General features: G+C 40.9%; 2 protein-coding genes and 1 non-coding gene across 3 annotated transcripts; all 3 read right to left on the bottom strand.

Annotated features, from left to right (window-relative positions):
• Window positions 1–4,124: 4,124 nt before the first annotated feature.
• Window positions 4,125–10,528, bottom strand: pabir2 (PABIR family member 2). Its single transcript, XM_030739231.1, has 10 exons — window positions 9,534–10,528; window positions 9,338–9,416; window positions 9,191–9,244; window positions 8,285–8,328; window positions 8,119–8,173; window positions 7,721–7,822; window positions 6,941–7,026; window positions 6,341–6,405; window positions 4,773–4,869; window positions 4,125–4,343 (listed from the first exon to the last, which is right to left on the bottom strand). The coding sequence occupies exons 1-10, from the start codon at window positions 9,656–9,658 to the stop codon at window positions 4,205–4,207; spliced, it is 846 nt and encodes a 281-aa protein (XP_030595091.1). The 5' UTR covers window positions 9,659–10,528; the 3' UTR covers window positions 4,125–4,204.
• On the bottom strand, window positions 7,910–8,066 carry LOC115787520 (small nucleolar RNA U109). The gene has a single exon (XR_004020512.1). It is a non-coding gene; the product is annotated as a small nucleolar RNA U109 (small nucleolar RNA).
• A 1,220-nt stretch (window positions 10,529–11,748) lies between the features above and the next one.
• hprt1 (hypoxanthine phosphoribosyltransferase 1) lies at window positions 11,749–21,447 on the bottom strand. Its single transcript, XM_030739890.1, has 9 exons — window positions 21,235–21,447; window positions 18,484–18,590; window positions 17,966–18,149; window positions 15,386–15,451; window positions 15,001–15,018; window positions 14,830–14,912; window positions 14,663–14,709; window positions 14,428–14,504; window positions 11,749–12,743 (listed from the first exon to the last, which is right to left on the bottom strand). The coding sequence occupies exons 1-9, from the start codon at window positions 21,259–21,261 to the stop codon at window positions 12,696–12,698; spliced, it is 657 nt and encodes a 218-aa protein (XP_030595750.1). The 5' UTR covers window positions 21,262–21,447; the 3' UTR covers window positions 11,749–12,695.
• Between the last annotated feature and the right edge of the window lie 1,183 nt (window positions 21,448–22,630).

Below are 22,630 nucleotides of genomic sequence, written 5' to 3' on the forward strand. Positions count from 1 at the left end.
GCTTTGGCTTCTTCTTCATCAAACTCCTGCCATTCAGACTTCAAAAATCAAAAATATTCTGACTGCTCTCAAAGTCAGCCTCTGTGTAACAACAAACTGCAACTGTGTGACACCTCAGCTGTCTGAGGTGATCCTGTCTGTGCAGAACTCACTGATAGTTATGAATAATTACGTTTTACCATGTGCACAACCCCTGAGTGTGTTACCTGAAGTTATCAAAGCATTAAGTGTGTTGTGAGTTACACTCACTACACTTTCGCTGATCCTTCATAGCTACAATGAGCGATGCTGCAGCCGGCGTTTTAAGAGCAATGCACACACAAAACTGTGATCTTTGGGTTTTGTGAGACCAAAAGATGCCTCGTCAGTAAGAAATAAATAAAAGCATAATCCATGCTTTAGTCCATGAAGGCTCCCCTCCTTCAGATCCATCCTCTCTGTGTTTAACAGTCCGTCAGGGCTGCTGCAACAAGCGCCAGCATGAAAAAAACTGAAGTGCATTAAATTAATAGAAGAGATCCTGCAGAGGTGAGACTCTGGCTGTCTGTCTCTCTGCCCCCACACTCACACAGACTGCTCTACCCCCTCTAGCCTGCAGATGTCGCTGTTGAGGCATTTTGATAAGAAGTTCAATCATGGATACTTTCCAAAAAACAATTTTTATAAATAATATTGAGATTTATTCCAATCAGTTGCTCCTTTTAAAGATTTATATTGTTCCTCTTGTTGAAAGATAGCAGAGAACCAACCTCTACCTCACTGGACCTGCCACCAGCGTGTTATATCATTGACTACTGGCAAAAAATAATTGTTGGATATTTTCTTGTAATACTTTGGAATGCTTAGTACCAACTGAGCATCTTTTAAACCCCAAGGCTTACCTGAGTATTGTAACTGACCATGTCCATTCCTTTATAATCACAGTGCACCCATCTTCTGATGGCTGCTCCAGCAGGATAACACACAGTGTCACAAAGGTCAAATTATCTGAGAATGGCTTCTTAAACATGACAAGTTCACTGTACTCAGGTGGCCTCCACACTCTCCAGATCTCTCTCCAATAGAGAACCTTTGGGTGCAGCTAACAAATCTGCAGCAGCTGTGTGATGCTGTCATGTTAATATGGACCAAAATGTCTGAGGAATGTTTCCAGCACCTTGTTGAATCTGAATTAAGGTAGTTCTGGAGGCAAAATGGGGTCCAATCTGGTACTACCAAGGAAACTCAAGGAAGCATCTGGTGAGTGTATTTATGATTATGTAATTTTGACCTTTACTTAAAGGTTCTCTGAGTGAACTGTGTAAAACTGTTATATTAATGATACCCAAGGCCTTTAAGCAGACTGTATCCAGTTACTCAGTGATAATGCGGAAGTTCTCCTCTGCATAAAAAATGATGCCTAGTCCTGTGGAAAAGAAAATTTTCACCTTCCACAGGAATTAAGAGGGCAGCCAGGTGTTGACAATCAAATGCATTTACCATCAGTGTGTGAGCACCTCTATAAAAACAGAAGTTTTGTCAGTTTGCTGGTATGTGTTAACACCATGACAGACTAAATACATCAGCAATCATATTATTGAACCAACTGTTGTTGCCCATCAAACTTGGATGGGTTATAAGGCCATTTCCAAAGATTCTCAAGTCCATCATTTTCCAGTGACAATGACTATTCACAAGTGGAAAACATTCAAGGCAACTCCCAATCTTCCAGGAGTGGACATCCCAGCAAGTTCACTCCAAGGTCAGACCATGCAACGCTCAGAAAAACTGCTAAAAACCCAAGACCCACCTCTCAAACTCTACAGGCCTCCGGTAACACGTCAAATCTAAAAGTTCATGACAGTACTAAGAGAAAACTGACTGTATGGCTTGTTTGTTAGGGCTGCTATGCAGCACAGATTAGGTTTGCAAAGTCTGAACAAACCACAAAATATCTGGAACAATGTCCTTTGGACAGACAAGACCAAAGCGGAGATGTTTGACCATAATGCACAGTTCAACAAAACTGTGCACATCAGCACAAACGCCTGGTAACAGCTGCTGTCAAGCACAGTGATGAGGACCTGAGCACCTTGCAGTTCAGTCAACTATGAACTCCTCTGTATACCAAAGTACTCTTGCCTGAAATGTGAGGCCATCTGTCCATCAGGTAAAGCTTGGCTTAATGTGCCTGCAAAAGGACAAAGATCTCAAGCACAGCGGCAAATGTGCAACAGAACAGCTGAAAAAGAAAAACACTGGCTCAAAGTCCAAACCTCAACTTGATTTGAAATGTTGTGGCATTAAGACAGTCATGTATTTATTTTGGATTTTTGGCAGTACCGGTCATCAAAATGCCAAAACACACCAAACGAATTGTTAATCAAGTAGCAGGAGTGTTTAAGTTTTTCTAGAACGAAGTCTCTCTGCCGAAGAGGACTTCAGCAGTAGCATTCAAGGACTGTTTTAAAAAAAAAAAATAAAGAAATTTCAGTGGCCACGGGACATACAAATACATTATATTTATTTATACAATTTCTCGTGCATTTAAATGGAATCGAGTCATTTCTTTCTTTTTGGTAGTTTTGGAAGTCTTCCATACAGGAGCTGTAATAAAAGAAGAATGCAGTTACACAAATGTAATAATGAAATAATTTATTTACTCCTGATGTCCGCTACGATGGCAGTCACAAAAGACGAGCAGAGGCAAGGTGTTAGCCAGCTTGGCAGATTACAGCCTTTCTATTACAGACATATAGCATAGCATATCATTGGCTAAGTTCATGCCCCGAACACTTCATAAAATGAGGGAAAAAAAACAAAAAAGAAAAACAGCTTTTCCCATTTTCCTATTTGTATAAAAAGGAAAGACATTCAGTAAATGAACTGCAACCACACTTCTTTAAATTAAAAAGGGCACACTTCCATAAAATGACTTACAATCACTTCCTTTTTGTACATAAACATTTATGGTTACAGAGCCACAAAAGGGGTTTGGACATATTGCGTTATACAGGTGGGTATGAACACTGGGGTCAGGACAACAAACCAAATTTAGGTGCAAATATCACAGTGCAGGCTTAACCTCTACATACGGTAGTCCTCTGACTCTTTTTTTTTTTTTTTTTTTTTTGAGATTCGGTTTTAGTTGCTTCCTGATTAAGACTCACAGGCTGAAACACTACAGGACCAAGCATCCTGTGCAATAAGCTTTGAATAAATGTAACCACAGCAGAAAGAGCAGTCTCTTTATTCACAATGTGATGGTGCCATTTTTTTTTATTTTTTAATATGCTTCATGTTCCAGCAGTCAGTTGATTTGGTGTAAATGACAGCACAAATGGTTTACTGGAGATAGAGAGCTATCACCATCCAATTTCCATAAATAAGAACACTTTGCCAGAAGAAGAGGAAAAAAAAAAAAAAAAAAAAAAAAAAAAAAAGTCATATTTCCAAACTTATCTACAAAAAAGAAACCATCCCGATAACACAGGAACCTGTAGTGTTGAAAGACTACCAGGAATGACCATCTTATTTCATCCATGATTTACTGCTATGTGCGTTAATTGCTCATTCTGTGCAATTAAATAGCAGCAAATCATTTTTGGAGTTTGGGGGGGGGGGGGGGGGGGGGGGCAAGCACCACATTTCACAGCCTATACCATAAAAATATTTAGAATATCTGCTCAACATCTGAAGCAGGAAAACAATAAGTTAAATCTTTTCTTACAAAATCTGCAGACTGTGTGCACACAAAGGTCTGTGGCCAGACGCTTTCCAGCACACAACAGGGAAATGTACACATCCAAGTAGTCTTTATACGTCCAGTGCTCAGTGTCTCTCTCTGGTGAGGGGAACTGGTAGAACAGATTTACACAACAGCCACTTATAAAAACATCCCTACGAAGCCTGGCACCATCCAAGATCAATTAGCAGCTGGTGCACACAGCGTCTTCAGTCAGTCCTAGTTTTACTAGGGTTACCTCTTACACAAAATCCTATCCATGGCTGTAGTCTCCTTAAAATCGAGACCCTCCATAAAAGTAGGCAGGAAAACAGCCAGTCAGGGAAAAAAAAAAAAAAAAAAAAAAAGTGGGGAAAACCCCACTTGAACAAAATTGTAGTTGGTGATGTGAAGGGTCTGAAAAGGAAACGGGTTCCCTGGAGAAAGGCTTTTTCCACTTTTTTTTTTTTTTTTTTTTTTTAAGTCTTAGTTATCCCATGCTCATTTGGGAGACAAATCCTGGAGGGAAGCAAACGGTGAGTTGCTGGACGAGGAAGGAGACACTCCCTCCATTTTGCCTGGCGAGTCAGTGGAGGAGCCCACGCTGCTGAGACTTCCATCCAGTAAATCTGGAGAGTGACTGAAGAGGAAAGGGAAGAGGAAAGGGAAAAAAAAAAGTCTTCAGTAAGGTCTGGATAATTAACTCACCCTGAATGAACGCACTACTCAAATTTATGCACTCACACCGACTCATTCTGGGACAGCTAACCCCAAAATCAAACATACATTCTGTAGAAGGTTAATTAAAAAAAAAAAGAAAACACCAACAAGGTGACTACCATTTAGATCCATCAGGGTCAAGAGAAGGCAGACATGCATGCAACTAATAGCCTCCAAAACTGGACAGCACACCACAGCCAGGAGACTGTGTACATTTGATTTTGGGGTTACCTGTCCCTTTAAAGTCATGCCGACTAAATAATGCTCAATAAGACCATATATTACTCGGCATTCAAAAGATCATCATTATCTAAACAATATCATATTTGATGGTCCAAGAGTTCCTTACCAAGAGCTGAGATCTGAGAGGTTGGACACATCCGAGGACAGCATGGTGGTGGTACCCTGGAAAAGCCTCTTGGGTTGACTCTCCGTTTCCATCTCACCTGCAGAGTACAGGGACCTGACATTAGGAACTCTCGAGACAGGAGCTCTGCGACTAATCTCAAAAGTGACAGGCAGATGAAATGGCACGGCCTAATTAATATTTGCACTTAATGAACTTTATGCAGTCAGCTCCATACTAATTAACATCGTGATAAATCTGTAGCGTGGCAGCATTTTGTCAACAGATGGCCCAAAAATACACACACACAAAAACATCTTAAAACATGAAGCCAACATGTTCATGTTCTGACAACTGTCGCATTTAATGTGCTAGGCTTCGAGTGCAAACCTATCAGAATTTGCATATTGCAATGTGTTTAGCCTAATGATCACTTCATAACTGTATGCATATACAGCTCCAGATTTACTGGCTCCAGCATCTGCCAGTGGCGACTGCCACAACCAGCCTGAGCTGGATGTGTTGTTTATTACCCGCTCATATAAAGTGAAAAAGGGCCCAGTGTCTGTTATGATTCCAGTTTAAAATAAGGAGTTTAGAATGATTTAATATCCCAGCACCGGCAGATTTAGTTAATCTACAGATAACATGCAACCACTCTACTGACTGAAGTGAAGGTATGATTTCAGTTGACAGACTTTCTTGGGTTGAGACTGCTCGTCAGAAATGTAACCAAATTAAGTAATGCGACATTAACAGAGTCCAAATCACATCACGAATCACCATTTTGTATCCAAGTCATTATAGAACCCATTTAACCAAAGAAAGCGTGCAACAACAGCAGCACAATCAACTCTGTTCTGCAAATATTATGGAGGACTATGGAGCAGAGTGTCCAGCCCTAGCTCTAAACACTGAAAGAAATGGAGCTCAATCAGAAATGGTGCTTTACATGACACCTTAATCACTGCGTGTGTGTGCAGCACCAGTATCTCAGGCCAAAACAGAAGAACAGCTTGGCCATGATTAACTCCACCATCTCCATTTATTTTCTCAGCAAGGTGTTGTGAAAAAAAGTGCCCCCTAATCACAATGTGAAATTTAGATACACTAAGCAAGAGGATGCACCTCTTGCAATCATTTCTTTGGCTGGAATATTGAGTTTTCTCAGTATTTATGTAATCAAGCTTAGGAAGAAACCCTTCATTTAATCTGGACAGCAACCTAAATCCTGCCATGGCTACCCCACAATATTCATCAAGTAAAGCACGCTGAAGGTAACTAAAGTTTGTTTGTTTCAGTTTAATGTTTAGGACACTGCTAGCAAACCGACGCAACTCCAGCTCATATCTTTTGTGTGGCAGGTCAATCTCGTAATCACCATATAAACACTGGGAGGGTCAAAGGGTTACACACGCTGGCATGTACACACAGTCAGAGCAGCTACCACAACAAAGCAGAGGTAGCCCCGATTACAATACACTCAGAGGGAGTGTGACTGTTTGCTGCTGTATTAATGTGCAAAGCCTCCTTTACACAGAGACTTTTAAAGTGTTTAAAACATGACTCACCTTTGCGTTTTATTGGACCTAGTATGCTGGCTCTGATGCAATTGATCGGGCTTTGACTCCGCCGACTGAACGAAACAGAAAACACAAATACTAAAATAAAACAGCATCAAACAGCGGCCACAAGTTAAACTTACAAATATAACTGCACAAAGCCTGTCAAGTACAGATCTACTAAGGAGCTAAGCTTATGCAGAGCTAATGCAATAAATCCATCCATCCATTTCTTCCTCTTATCCAATTCAGGGTCACAGAGGGGACTGGAGCCTATCCCTGCTGCCATAGGGGGGGAAAAGGCAGGGTACACCCTGGACAGGTCGCCAGAGAGACAACCATTCAAACCTATGAGCAATTTAGAATAACCAGTTAACCTAACCGCACTAACTGCATGTCTTTGGACGGTGGGAGGAAGCCAGAATACCCACACAGAAAGGCCCCAGCCAGATAGTGGATTCAAACCCAGGACCTTCTTGCTGTGAGGCAACAGTGCTTACCACTGTTCCACTGTGCTCCCCTAATACACTAAATCACTAAGCTATTTTAGTTTTTTTTTTTTAAGCTCTTGATATAACATTTTAACTACTCAAAAGAATTGGTGCTCACCTGAATCGTCGTGTTGGGCTGGGTATTGGGCTGGGAGTGAGACCGTTGCTGGTCACCAGAATTTGTAGTGAAGGAGAGAAACACTGCTGCTCGTAAAGTGGGGGGGGGGGACCACAAGACTGACATTATACATTAGCAACATATGATCTGCATGAAAGTGCAGTAATTAAGTGCTACAAAAGTAAAGCTTTATCTTTATCTTATTGTTCTGATAGCTTACATTTCCCTTCGGACATTAAACGCAGAATGGGTCAAATCTACCTGGCAACATATTTTTAATTTTAATCATCCCTATGAACTAAAACTTCATGTCGGACCTCTTTCAGATACTTGCATCTCTTTTTGTGACAGAGGGGGGATATCCTTAACGTGGTTGCCTCAGGAGGGTGGCCAGTAAAGACAAGCAAAGCTAGAACAGTTTATTTCAGACAATGGAGGAATTAAAATATAGTGCCAGTATAAAAATCAGGATTATTTTAAACTGGGAATCATGCAGAGCTACACCAACTGAATCCAAGAATAGATTTATGGAGCTGGAAATAAACATAATAAATCCCTTTTAAGAGAAAATGCAGCATTTTGGAGCTGCAGCAAACTAACAGCTTAAACCTCCTGCTTCTCTGCAGCCAGTCGTTTCCTGCAGGCTGCATGTGTTTCAATTATTGGACGTTACAGGGCCAACTGGGTTACAGCAAGTAATCAAAATCATGTCTTCATCTGGTTAATGAAACTATAATGTGGTAATTGTGTGAATCTAACCACAGCTGATGTCAGACGTACCTTTTTTCCTATTCCTCTGGTTGGGGATGGGGCCGGAGACACAGGCACAAAGTCGATTCGCTTTGGAGATGAAGATGCAGACTTCTCCAAATCATTGTCACTCTAAGAATGCAACATTAAAAAAAATTTAAAAATTCACCGTTCACCATACGGTTACAGTATCCTTTTGTCCAGTAGTAAAGATGCTGCAAGTGTGGGAGTATTATACTACCAACTCAGCCTGACCTTTAGAGACTGGTGGCCCTGATAACTCCCAATTATTTCAGTGTTACTCTAGCATGTTCGTACTTGTCCTCTCTATGTAAGTAGAGAGAGGCCAAGAAAGGCCAAGGGCCAAAACATGCAAAACTGCCAGTCAGCAGAACATAATCAGCAACACTGCTGGACAGAGCTTTTACCAGACTAAGGCTTTCTTCCCAAGAATGGCTCATCTGCATGGCAGTTTGAACTTCCCTGTGTGCACAAGAACAGCGAACAACAAATAAGCGGTGGGTGCTCAGCATTTCACCAACAACAGAGCAGATCTCTTCATTCAAACACTGTGCACATAAATGGATAGCTCACCGCTCATGTGCAGTTTCTCTGTTCATCACATCTACGCCCTCTTCCTACAAGAGAACACGAGAGAGCCGAAGGTTAAGTCACATTGGCTACCACCACATCTTTAAAGTGGACCCATTATTGTTTTCCCTACTTCCTGTTATGTGTATATACTACGGTAAAAGAAGAAGAGGAGTTTCAGCTTAAACTTTGAATCATACAAAGCTACTCCAAAGACATAAGAGGTACATGACACACAATTAATCCTGAGTTAAACTCTATGGGAGAACTTTCAAACAGCAAAGTTTGATTTGTTTGAAGTTTAACTTTTTTTTTTTTTAAAGCATTTTAAAAATCCTTTTAGGTGTTTTTTTGTTTTTTTTAAGTAGCCGTAATTGGTGATTTCTATATGTTTCTATGTCCAAGGAATAATTGAAATGAAAGTTAATTTGATTAATGCTTCAAAATAACTGCCCTAATAAGCAGCAAGAGAGATTTCAGGATGGCTGCTGAGTGGGGAGTCTTATTTCTAGAAGCTCTCTGGCTACTAAAGAATCAAAATATGGAGCTGGAAATAAACCTAACAGATCCCCTTTAGATAGATTTGAAATGTACCACTCCACTTCAGTTAGGCCTACTTCAGACTCAAGGGTACAACTTCTGTCTTATCTCAGATGCTACAACTGACCCCCCCCCCCCCCCCCCCCCCCCCAATTTTGTTTCTTATAGAAATCAAGCCCATTCAGTAATCATTTGCCCTTTAAGGAGATGATCAACTCAAGATCAGTGACCCTGTGAATGCCAAAATGGTACTCTTGTATCTCCTCCCTATGGCATGAGACAGAGATGGTGGTCGGAAGAGCTCAATTTCCACATGAAATACTTGGAGGGTTTTTTATTGTTGTTGCTGCATACATCTCTGTTCCTTACTTGTTTTATCTGATGAAGTCTAGTACTAGGGACTCGAATAGGTGATGAAGGAACCTGTAAAAGAGGACACAGCTGAAGAGTAGAACATTCCTTACAGCAATTCAGGCACATTGATCTAGCTGGCATGTGTTTAATACAGAACTGTACCATGTTAGGCCTGTTCACAATGGTAGTGCTATTTCTCCGGCATCGTAGGACCTCCTTCTGGAATACCTGTGAGTTATCACTGCAAGGACAAATTATAATGGCCTTTAACCATCATGCCAACGCAAATGCACTTGTTTCCATGTGTGCAAGAGAAAAGAGTTTTAATTTTGCAGTAAAGTAAATCATACTATCCTACCTCAAACCATTTATCATAGGTGCACTGTTGGATCTTCTGAGGTGTCCATCGCTTTGAGCTATGGACCCTGGGATTTCCAGATCCAGTTCCATCTTTTCTTGTGGCATGACTCCTGAGCTGTTCATGTCGCTAAATAACACTTCCCCCCCACTCCTCTACAGATTCATCAACTTAAAAATGGCGAACCAACTCAGTAATGTTACATTATTGATCTTCAAACTGTGCAAACTTCACATGCTCTTAACGAAATACCAGTAAACAGTCAGCTGAGCTCACCTACGACGAGCTAAAACAATATAGACGCCTAACATTAGTCTGCAAGGCCCCGTGGCCAGGTTAACTACGGTGCTGAAGCAAACTAACGCTGGATGTGAACCATAACGGCGTTCCCTCTGCAAAGCAGCCGTGTATTCAGCCCCGCATTAACGCTGTCTGCAACGTTATGACCAGTCACCAACTTTCCTGATGGATGGTTAGCAAGCCATGGCTATATACACCGCACAATGCCCACTAACTGGTACGAGGTAGCACTTTATGGCGACTGGATCCAAACTACCGCTGCATGTTAGCGCCTTAAATGAGCTAGCGATAGTCAAACTAGCCAAATGGTCGCTTTGTCCACGAAATGAATGCTCGTCTCGGTGTTAAAATATCCAAGCTACTAAAGTGATGCTGGTCAGCCTACCATCTAGCTAACGCTGCACAGCTAGCTAATGGAAGCCAATTGGCTCAGCGACAACAAGAGTCCAGCTACCTAGCCTGATAAGCTAACTGGCTAAGTTAACCACAATACCATTTTCAGAAAGAGAGAGGCCGGGTCACCGTTTCACTTCACGTCTTGTCCATCAGCCCAACAGCTACAGATGCTTGCAAGAGTAATTAATCCGCGACAGCTTGAAATGCTGTCCACAGACTACCCAAAAACAAAACAAAAAACCTAATGCTGGGCGCCGCCAAGAATGAACCAGAACCCCAGATGATCACACAACAGCTAAAAAGCTAGCAGCGAAGTTCACGCCCCTTTTGAGGTCAGCAGGCCTGTCCAATGAGAGCGCTCCATTCGCCGGCGTGCTCAGGCAGAATGTGTCGAGCTCCGTCCCCGCGTTTGTTCCCCTCCAATTTCCATAAATGCAAGCGGTTTCACGGCAAGCCCCGTATTTACCAGGTCCACAGTGAAATGAAACTTTACTGAGAAACGCAACGAGGCCTAACAATTCACAAAGGCGTTTGTCTTCCAGCTTTGTATTCCGGGTATTGTTTGTATCCCTTCCGTGATTATTAAAGACTAAATGAAAAAGAATCACACACAATTCATTAACAGTATAGACAGTGCGTATTTTGTTAAGAGTGCAACGAAATTGTTTGGGAGCTGCCGTCTGACAAGGTGGACTCTTGAAACCCACACTCTCCTACAGGAAAACTAGGGCATCGGTTTCAATGACCACACTGGAAATAACAATGGTACTTTCACCAGAACTGTAAAAGATTTAAGAGCTAAAAGATTTCCGTAAAATTGAACAATTTCTGTTGGAAAAAAAACAAACAAACAAAAAACAAAACAAAACAACGCCCTGTGCCGGCTTGGACTGTCCTTACAGTTTCCATTACTGCCACCTGAAACTGGACTTGAAGAGTACTATAACCTGCAGTCAACATAAAAACAAACATGAGTGTTGGAGCTGCAAACTTTTGGGGATTTTCATCAACAGCACAAGTTAATCATTATTTAGTGGTTGGCATTCTCAACTCAAAGCAAGAAGGTTCCTGCTCACCTGGGGCCTTCCTGTGTGGGTTTCCTCCCATATAGACATGCACGTTAGGTGAAGGTGTAGTCTCGTTGTGTTAGCCCTGTGATGGACTGGCTACATGTCCAGAGCATACTCCACCTCTTGCCCTATGACAGCAGGGATGGACTCCAGCCCTCCAGCAACCTGAAGCTGGATAAGGAGTCAGGAAAATGTCTGGATGCAGAAATTCTAATTAAATACACTTAAATTCAGATGTTTAAGTTTTGATTTCCAAATGAAGTAAGATCAGATGATGGCAGCTCAAATTTTCATTTTCTTCATGAGTGAAGATGAATAATAAAGTTTTTTTTTCTTTGAAGACATTTATCTTTTCTGCATCACAACTACATTACTCACTCTAAATTACTCTGGCACAACACATTTCAGCATCCCAATAATCTGTTATATTAAATGAAAAACATTTTTTCAGTGGGTGGTGAGAAAAATTTAATGTCTGGTGCTGCAACACTGATGATTACACAGCATTTCATTTAGCCAAAAATGTAAACAAAAGGAAAAAAAAAACAGGGGGGTTTAATTAAATTATGTGCAATTAAAGCATATGTAGATACAGATTAGGTATTTCAGATGAACAATTCTCAGCCGTCAATAGTTTGTGATTGAACTCCACGTTCCAGCATTAGGAGGATCTCTTTTCATCTTACACAAAGAAGATGGATGCTTCTAAAGCTTTATTTGGCTTTCACTAACTTTCATAAATTAGAAGAAACCTCTTTTTACACATATCAATGTCTACATAATTTAATATGGGACAGAAGCAAAAATCTGTTTACTTTTCTACCCCGTGTGTCTTTACTGTCACAAAACACAGTGCCACAGAAAAGTGAAATATTGTTCCCAAAAGTACATTTACAATTCCAGAAGCTCCTCTTCAAATGTGTCATTAAAAAAAAAAAAAAAAAAAGCTCCTGATAATTTCAGGTAGAATTACAGAAACACTAAATAATAATATAATCATTTCACACAAAGAAATGGTTGTGAATCTTATGGCAGAACAACAATTATCTGACTGTATTATATTCTAGCAGCATTGCTCTAAAATGTTCTCAATTAGAAAAAAATTATTTTTAAAAAAATGAAATCAGTGTGGGAGCATAAAAGCAATATTTGAGGTGAAGCTGGGATCCATTCCTTTAAATCCAGATGTGGTTCTCTCTAAGGCAAAGCATTTTCAAAAGTCAAAATGTGTGTGTGCGTGTGTGGTGACACCAACACAGGAAATACAGGATTATCACTTTCACCCTGAGCAGGCTGATCATTTTCTTACGACACAATATAAAGCAATGAAATATAACATCTATGGTAAATGAAAAAAAGACATAACCAAATATTGAAAACTGTTAGGAGGTGCTCTTCATGCTTTGTACTTCTCCTTCCCCGTTTCACTAATGACGCAGATATGCTGGAACAGAAAAGAAAAAGATGATGCAGTATTGCAGCATTGAAAAGAAAAAGAAAAAAAAAATCTCACTTTGGTCAGCATTAGCATGCTTACATTTTGGATAAAGAGCCAAAGATTTTTAACCTATGAGCTACAGTACTGTGCAGAAGTCTTTAGCCACTCATGTCCCCATTTCCCACTCCAGGAAAATGGGAACTAGGTGCAGCGATGTATTGCAAACATACATAGAAATAAAATATATAAAGGCAAAAATTGAGTTTGTTCACAATTTTATTGATTGACAAGATCTTAAACATCACTGGCTGAAATGCACTGTTGTACCTCCTTCCTGATTTCCTCCATTCATACTGACAATGATTTGAAACAAAAACATTTAAAATTTTGGATTCATCACTGTCAGACCTGTTTACACTGATTTTCAGTCCAGTTTTTGTGTAATGTGGCATCCCTCAGCCTTTTCTCCCTGTTTCCCTTCATTAACAGTGGCTTCTTGACAGCCACCCTGCACTGCATCTCATTTGTGATGAGATGAGACTTCAGTGAACAGTAGCTGGATCAGCTGAAGCACCAAATGCATCTCTCAGGTCCTAAGTCAGCTCTCTGCTGGATTTTTTTTTCCTGTTTCTTAAGGACACGACTTCCAGCTACTGTTCCTCGGCTAGATATTTTTTTGGCCCATCAATACTTTTGTTGTCTTTTATCTGTACCGAACATACTGCAAACCATGCAGAGAATTGCCAAGTTCTCAGCTAACAGTTCTGGTGCAAAAATATAATTTTATACCTGTCAAATTGTGTTATCTTTGGCACTTTTCGAAGCACCAATCTACTGGCTGGAGACTGCACTTGTTGTTCTTGGCCCTGACCTGTGATCAACCTCACATATGTCTGACTACAAGCCGGTCTATTTTATGCCTGCACAACACGTGCACAGTGGTGCAGGCAAATAGTTACGTGCACACTCACAACCATATGCTGACCTGTTGTTTAAGCTCTTCACTGTGAGTGAAGATACAAAGCCAAATGAAACAAAACCACCACAAAAAACATTTGTAACAAACCTAATCAGACACTTAACACCCCCCCCCCAGAGCTCTGGATGGCTTCAGGATGGATACAGCATCCTGCTGGATGGATACAGCAGCCTCAGTATGAGCAAAGGATGAAAGCAGTTAGTTTTTTGTATACGTTGTCAATTATAGTTCTTAGAAAATCAGAATGAGCAAAGAAAATTACAATCTCTAGATTCAACTGAAGAAATGGGAACAAATTTGTGTTTTTTGCGTCAGGCTGCATGAAGAAAATTTAAAACTGGTTCTTTGCTAAGTTGTTTGTTATGTGCAGATACAACGTTCGATCTTCCCTCGAGTTAGATGACTTTTTATGCTTGAATGATTCATAGGTCAGTGTTAAGTGGCTCAAACTGTGTCATCTTTGGTATTTCAACAACAACAAAAAAGGGAACAAATTTACATGTTTTGTGACAGACTGCTAGTAATAAGGTACATAAAGATGCAGGTTTTGGACTGAAAATGAGTGAAAGCCTGTAGAACTATTGCTCAAGACCATTAAAAAAATAAAAATAAAACAATAACAAGCTCTGGCTCCCTGGAAGCAAAACTGAAAGAAATGACGGGTGGCTCAAGATTTTGGCACATTACTGTATCTCTTTCTCAAATACTTACATTTAGATCTCTAAAGTACTCGTTGTAGTCTAGCGCATAACCCACCACAAATTTATCAGGGACCTCAAATCCTACAACTGAGAGAAAAGGGAAAGAAAACAAATTTTTTTTTTTTTTTTTTTTAACATCTTAAGCATGACAGCATGTAGAGCCTTGTTTATAATAAGCTATTGTACAAGCTAAACTTCAACCCAAAGCCTGTCACCAATTTACAAGTTACAAATATTCAACTCACAGTCTGGTCGGTAGCCAACACTTCTTGGTGTTCTCTTCACCAGCAAACTGAAGATACAAACCAAAATGATTATCAAAATCTGCTGCAGTGGTGTTAGTCTGAAGCAGCTTTCCAGTGAAACCACACAGAATCGTACAGGCCAACTGTTCAGTGAAGCCATTATTTACCTTGCTACTTTCACCATTTTAGGATTGTACTGTTTGAGGAGTTGCAATAACGTCTTCATCGTCTTCCCTGTGTCGATAATATCCTAGAAACACAGGAGAGGAGCTCAGATAAGCACTCTAAGAAATAAAAACTGCCTGTTTTAATACTAAAGAAAAGCAATCAGTACATACCTCCACAATCAACACATTCTGTGTGTAAAAAGAAAGGAAAAAAAAAAAAAAAGTTAATCAAGTGAAAAGCAAGTCATCTTAAAAATCCAGAGCTCAAAAGGAAAGCTGCACCCTCTTGATTACAAAGGGAATCAGTACAACAGTCTGTAACTAAGTGGGTGCTGTTCTGCTTCTGCACTCAATCACATAACCAGACCTGTTTTAAATTACTGTGGGATATTTACAAAAACGATTACATGAAAGCAATGGCTTTGCTTCTAAGTGGATGTGTTTCTTGGAAATATCCGTTCATGCTAGCTGGTGGCAAAATTAGACAAAACCAGGAGTGAAATCAGCTTACCGGTATAATATTAATCCTGTAAGCAAAGAGTTTATAGGTTTTTACCTTTCCTGTCAGAGTAGATAGGTCGTCTCCACCGATTACTTTTATTTCACCAGTCGACTGGTCATTCTGTGAAGACAAGAATGGGAAAAGAATGAAGGAAACCTGCAGACTGCAGTCCAGTGAAAACCTGAGTGCACCCTTACTGCTTCCATAGGAACTCAGAGGGTAAGCAGCAGCCAGGCGCTGCTAATCAAATGCACTTGATTAAGTGCAGAGGTTTGGACAGTTTGCTTGTCTGAAGCATTCAGATGTGTGTTAATCTTCCCAGGAGTGGACATCCCTGCAAATTCACCCCAAGGCCAGAAAAGGTGATGCTCAGAGAAATTGCCAAAATCCTGTTGGTCTATAGAGCTCTGCTGTCAAATGTTTTTTTTGTACAGTGTGTGATATATGAGAATGGAAACTAATTTGGCTGTGAAGACTCATAACCAAGTTTCAAAACAGTTGGCCTCGGAATACAGGAGGAGTAGGGATTAAAAGGTAAACATCAATGTACAGTGTTTCTCAAAGATTTCAAAAAAATAATAATAAATAATCAAAAATCTGTCTCCCTGTTTCGGAGAGCCTTACCCAAAGGGTATTTGTGCCAAGTTTCAGAAGATTTAAATCATAAATGACAGAGGAGCAGCAAATTTAGCAAAAAAGTTGACAGATGGAGGCTGGACGGCAAATCTACAACAGAATGACTGAAAATACATAAATGAATAGAAGAATGTACGGCTCAAAGTCCAGAGCGCAACCTGATTGAAATCATGTGGCAGGAGAAACAAATAAACTGAAGCAACACCATAAAGAAGATTGGGACAAAATTCCTCGACTACATTGCTGATAAAGTTGTACAGAAAAAAAATTATTTCCAACTTATTGCTGTTAAAGGTGATTTTACAACCTATTGAAAGCAGATGTGAAAACGCACACAAAAACAGGTAAAACATGGATGCCAATTAATATTTAGTGTATCGTACGTTAGTTGTGTATAGTCGAGATTCTCACTAAAATGTTATGCATTACTGTTACTTTGCAAAGACTGAATGTATTTTGTTTGCAAAGCTACCTTTTACAACTTTTAAATCTTGCACCACCATGCAGAACCAGGAGCTATAAGACTGAATGATTAAAACAACAAACTGAAAGCTTAAAGTGTGAAAGCTTAAGTGGAAAAAAAAATGAATGGAATTTCAATTTGTTAGCATTTTATGAAGTTTCTTCACAGATTTGATCTTTTTTTATTTATTCCATGGACTGGAAGCTTCATGGTCTTTTTGTTTCCTTCTTCCTTTAATTTACACTATATTGCCAAAACTATTTGCTCGTCTGCATTCACAAACATGAACTTGAGTAACATCCCATTCTTAATCTACAGGGTTTAATATCCATGTCTTTATGGACCTGCTTTGCGCACTGTGTGCAGTCGTGTTGGAACAGGAAGGGGCCATCCCCAAACTGTTCCCACAAAGCTGGGAGCATGAAATTGTCCAAAGTGTCTTGGTATGCTGAAGCATTAAGAGTTCCTTTCACTGGAACTAAGGGGCCGAGCTCAACTCCTGAAAAACACCCCCACACCACAATCCACCAAACTTTACACTTGGCACAATGCAGTCAGACAAGTACTGTTCCCCTGGCAACCACCAAACCCAGACTCATCCATTGGATTACCAGATGATGAAGCATGATTCATCACTCCAGAGAACACGTCTCCACTGTTCTAGAGTCCAGTGGCGGCATGCTTTACACCACTGCATGTGACACTTTGCATTGCGCTTGGTGATGTAAGGCTTGGATGCAGCTGCTCGGCCATGGAAACCCATTCCATGACGCTCTCTGCACACTGTTCTTGAGCTAATCTGAAGACCACATGAAGTTTGGAGCTCTGTAGACTCTGCAGAAAGTTGGCAACCTCTGCGCACTATGAGCTTCAGTATCTGCTGACTCCGCTCTGTGATTTTAAGTGGCCTACCACTTCTTGGCTGAGTTGCTGTCGTTCCCAATCATTTCCACTGTGTTATAAAACCACTAACAGCTGACTGTGGAATATATAGTTGTGAGGAAATTTCAGGACTGGACTTGTTGCACAGGTGGCATCCTATCACTGTACCACGCTGGAATTCACTGAGCTCCTGAGAGCGACCCATTCATTCACAAATGTATGTAGAAGCAGTCTGCATGCCTAGGTGCTTGATTTATACACCTGTGGCCGTGGAAGAGACTGGAACACTTGAATTCAGTGATTTGGATGGGTGAGAGAATATGTTTAGCAATATAGTGTATGTTCAGGCATCTGAACATAAATTAAATACAGACTGAAAAATACTGACCTGTCCTCATATGGCCATCATTTAATTTCCAAGTCTCTTTCCACTGGACTGTTTTGTACTTTGCTTTTATAATTTAAGCAACTTTTAAACCTCAGCCCAGCATTTGTTTTGTTTTGTTTTTTTGGCCATATTCGGCAGTTCTAGCCGTTTTAGAATTTTGTGTGTTTACTTCCACTTTTTTAAAGCAAATACTGTAAGTACAAAAAAAAAAAACATAGTTCCCAGAGGTTTTGGTGATTTAAATAAAAACAGTAAGATCAATTACACAGTAGCTCTTGAGGCGAATGAAGTCAACTGTCATTGGGATGGAGCGGTCGCTGTTCCTGTTCAGGGCCTTGATGTAGTCAAGCAGGTCTGCAAAAAACTTGTAACCCCCTTTGAGTACACAGAGGGCCACGATGTGGTGTCCACCCATTTCCTTCATGATTTCTCTGGCCAGTCTCTCTGTCCTGGGATCACACGGGATGGGGAGGGGGGGAGAGGGAGAGAGAGAGAGAGAGAGAGAGAAGATAGCTCGCTCAGTGTTCTGCCACAGTCAGCAGAAGCGGTCATTTCTTTTTTGTTTGTGTCAGCAGGCAAAGCTTTCCAAAGCGTATCAAAGTGTAATATCCTAATGAGCCAGAAGATACAGCCATTAGGAATAAGAAACAAAAAGCTTCTCTGCATTAATCACTGAATCCCAAATGTTTAACAAAGCACTTTGATCCACTACTTGCAGAAACTCTAATTCTGCAGTCTCTGTTAAGACAGGCTAGTCATAGCACAACGAATGTGACCACCTACCTGTCCAAGATGAGTCCGTGTGGGATGTAGACCCTCTCCAGGTCAGCAGCATAGTGCTTTGGTATGCAGAAAAGGTCCAAGTCATAACCCTGCTCCTCGTCACTGATCTGAGAACAGGAAAAAAAAAAAAACAGTACAAAGGAGTTAAAAAAAATCTGAAGGTGGGTGGGGGTAGGGGGTGGGTATTACCTAACAAGGGGCATGGGGCACTCACCTGACATAGGGCAGCCAAGGTAAAAGAGATCAGGTTAATGGTGGTCTACTTTCCCACACATTTTACTGCCACACTAGTTTATCTGCCTCATATCACACATTCACAGGACAAATCTGCAGAGATTAGGGAGGAACTGGGTTTCCACCTAAGACCACACTGAGAAGACAGCCTCAAAAAACAAAACTGGACTCTCAGAAAGAGGAAGTTTTCCAATTTGGACGTCATTAAAGCATCAGTGAATCGTTCCTTTGTCTCTGCTGAAGGCTTCCTCAGTAAACATGTTGTCCAAGCAGCAAAACCGCCAACTGATGTCTTTCCTGAATTTTATGCCTCATCCCAGAAAGGTATTTTATAATTTGTAAAACTGCATTTTATGCTGTGGGTCAAACAGCATACCACAGGAAACCAAACAACATAACTGGCATCATGTGACAGCTAGTGTAGAGCTGGAGGTGCTGTGGGAACGAAGAGACAGACTAAGAGTGTAACGGTGCAGAATTTGAATCTTCTGAAAGCAACAACACACAAACTCTGGATAATACGGCTCCCATCCTTATGCCACGTGTGGTTAGACTGAAATAAAGCCTTTCCCTTTAGCCCTGCTGACATGTGCATCTGTTTTGGGAACTCTTTCAGTTACAAATAATAAAGGTTGATACTGAGCAGACATCTTCACGGTCACATGATTAGAAAGATTATGTTCCGCTATTACTCACAGACTTGCTGTTCTTTTTTTCTTTTTGAAAAGGACATATTCTGCTCATTTCCAGCTCCATATTTATATTAAAGACCTTTAAATTAGCTGTGCATGACTCACAGCTCATGCATTTAGCTGAGTGACTGGGCAACATTCTAACTTTATTCTCATTGGCCAACATCTGGAAGCCTGCTGAGGGGCAGGCTTCCAGATGGTTCAAGTGTGAAGGATCTGAAAAACAGTACAACTACCAAAAAAAAAAAAAAAGGTCTGGAGCAGACTTGAACCCAGGCCCATGCGATGGGTCTCTAGCCTTCAGTATATGAGTCAACTGCTCAGCCACACTTTGAATAGACGCCCCTGTTAACAGGAAAGCATGACAGAAATGTGCCAAAATGTTGATGCTGTTAGGAACAAAAGTATTATAACTAATAAAATACTATGCTGCTGGTGCAACTGTTAGCATGTTGGACATGGAGCATATAACCATAAAAATAAATCAGAGTACTTACATTAACCTAACATACATTAACCTAACTTTTTAAACTTCGGCCATCTGACATGAACATCTGATGTTATATATGAGAGACAGTAAAGTAAAAGCACCATGTGTCCCTTTTAAAGAATGCATTTGTAAATTAAAACACAGGGGAAAAAAAAACATCCAGTGAATGGATCTGTGGTCAAAGGAATGATGATCTTTGTGCTTACAAAGTCCATGTTTGACAGCTCACCAATTTCTCTTTAAAATGTGATTAAGGGGACAGCACAGTAAGTAAATACTGTAAATCTAAATTTGAGCATAATGGACACAGTGCCATTATCTGTGTGCGCAAATGTTTTTTCAGCACTCTGCTTCCCAGAAAGTATCAAAAAGTAAGCTGGGTTTAAAATTATGGCTACAGCCTGAACAGCAGCACTCTGGTTATGCATTTACTTGTTCCAGTCTAGGGGCCACAGTGACCTGTCGTGTACTGCACATTACAAAACACTAACAGGTCCACAGAGACAGGACCTTGTACTTTGACTCAGAATGATGTAACAAAAAAAGATGATTAGTTTTTATATGGGCCTTTCAGTCTATCTGCGAGTTGCTTTTATTTTTTCTAAAAATGCTTGGGACTACTTTTCCAGGAGCACAACAGAACTTTTCCCATCTGTGGTGTCAGCTCTGCAGCACAACCATCATCTATATATCGCGGCATCAGCAGACTTGATGTAATTTCCCAAAGACTGGCGACTCTTTCATTTATTTCGCAAGCTGGAGCACTTTAGTTCTCCAACGCAATCACTGTACACAAGCAAGCCGGTCTTCTGCAGTTACCTACTTTAAATGTCACACCCATTCATGATCCTAGCAGGGTTTTTGCATTCGTGCCATTCGTTAAAGCAAAATTTCTACATACGTCTGAAGCCAGCCCATCACCAATATTCCCTTTCAGTTATCCACAAAAACACACAGCCTGCACCATTGTTAGTGAGCCACACTAAACAGGCGTGTGCTCAAACACACCCCCTCGTTTACACCTCGTTTGTTTGTCTGTAATTGTCTAATGGTTTTGCTGACAGATGCACACTCCCGCAGTCCATAAGCCACCTCTTGCATCACGTGTGTAAGTCCTGGCGAGCGCGTGTCTATAAAGCACCACAGGCTATGCTGCATTGAATACAGCATTATCCTTGCAAATAAATGTTAACGATGTGACTATGGAGGGGAGTACACAGTCCAAACAGGTAATTCGCAGTAAAAAACTACGGCTAACAGCACGCCCACGTACAGCGTGATCGGGGGCACGCAAAGGTAACCTCCGACCACCTTCTGTCTCTTATTTCAACTTACCACAACACAGGAGCTGGACGTCGCCATGTCCGTATCGGTCCCTGTCGTCAACAATGTGTGCACTCCGCTGTGGTCTTCAGAGAGAAAACAGTACAGTGTACTCTCAGCTTGGTTTCCCGGACTCTTCAACCTCTCAGCGTTTCACACATGGAAGCCGAGAGGGTCGGGTTTTCTTCCGGGCCGTGGGTATCACGTAACTGCACGCGCACGCTCGGCGCGCAAATCGAAAAAAGAAAAAAAAAAAAAACGCGGGGAAGGGTTAGGCTCCTCCCACCAAACAGAGGACGTTGGAGAACTGCCAATCAATGAACAAAGCTCAGTGGAAAAGTAGAAACCCGAGTTTAAGAGGATTTTATTGGTCATAAATACATGATGTAGCGCCCACACGCCCAACTCTTCAACCAATGGCCTCGCTTGAAGTTGTAGCGCTGAAAGAAGCTACCTTTTTAGGGGAAAAAAATCATCATTATTCAGGATAGGGTGTTGACTGCACTACTTCTTTTGCCTGCGCCTTTTAGGGGTCTCCACAGCGGATCATCTGCCACTATCTAACACTACCTCTCGCATCCTCCTCTGTCACACCAACCCTTAGCATGTCTTCCTTCACTACATCCATGAATCTTCTCTGTGGTCTTTCTCTTTTCCTCCTGCCTGGAAAAGAGAAAACCATCTCAGCCTTGCCTCTCTAACTTTGTCTCCAAACTGCTTAACCTGAGCGGTCCCTCTGACGTACTCTTTTATAATCTTGTCCATTCTGGTCACTCCCAGTGAAGATCTTGTCATCTTCAGCTCTGCCACTTCCAGCTCCCCCTCCTGTCTTTTTATCAGTGCCACCATCTTCAAACCATACATCACAGCCGGTTTCAGTCTTGCTGCTATCATCCTGTCACAAATCACCCCTGACAATCATCTCCACCCACTCTACCCTGCCTGCACTCTCTTCTTCACCGCTTGTACAGTTTTTTTTTTTTTGGATGGTTGACCCCATGTATTCAACCTCCTCCACCTTCACTACCTCTGCTCCTCGCATCTTCACCGTTGCATCTGTCTCACTCTCATTCACAAATATGCATGCCATCTTGTTTCTACTGACTTTCATTTCTCTTCTCTCTAGTGCATACCTCCACCTCTCCAGGCTCCCTTCTCTCACTACAGATCAGAGTGTCGTCTGCAAACTTCAGGGTGTTGATTGCACTTAATGGTTTTATAAATGGGAAAAGATAAAAAGTTATGCTGTAATAAACCCCCAGCAACAACCTCTAAATTGCCTCTTTACCCTGATCTTTGTTAGGAAGAATATAGTGTGTATATATATATATATATATATATATATATATATATATATATATATATATAGCTAGCATTGGAGTACAAATTGCAGTTGACCAAAAACTTT

The sequence above is a fragment of the Archocentrus centrarchus genome, chromosome 10, assembly GCF_007364275.1.
Source record: "Archocentrus centrarchus isolate MPI-CPG fArcCen1 chromosome 10, fArcCen1, whole genome shotgun sequence".
Lineage (NCBI taxonomy): Eukaryota > Metazoa > Chordata > Actinopteri > Cichliformes > Cichlidae > Archocentrus > Archocentrus centrarchus.

Excerpts from the sequence above, each read along its gene's own strand:
- pabir2 (XM_030739231.1), bottom strand. The coding sequence starts at position 9,658 with ATGAACAGCTCAGGAGTCATGCCACAAGAAAAGATGGAACTGGATCTG. Across the intron at positions 9,245-9,337 it reads TTGTGAACAGGCCTAACATG|GTTCCTTCATCACCTATTCG; the intron begins GTACAGTTCTGT and ends CCTCTTTTACAG. Across the intron at positions 4,344-4,772 it reads CTCTCAGATCTCAGCTCTTG|TCACTCTCCAGATTTACTGG; the intron begins GTAAGGAACTCT and ends TTTCCTCTTCAG.
- hprt1 (XM_030739890.1), bottom strand. The coding sequence starts at position 21,261 with ATGGCGACGTCCAGCTCCTGTGTTGTG. Across the intron at positions 14,710-14,829 it reads AAAATGGTGAAAGTAGCAAG|TTTGCTGGTGAAGAGAACAC; the intron begins GTAAATAATGGC and ends TTGTATCTTCAG. Across the intron at positions 12,744-14,427 it reads AGTACTTTAGAGATCTAAAT|CATATCTGCGTCATTAGTGA; the intron begins GTAAGTATTTGA and ends TTTCTGTTCCAG.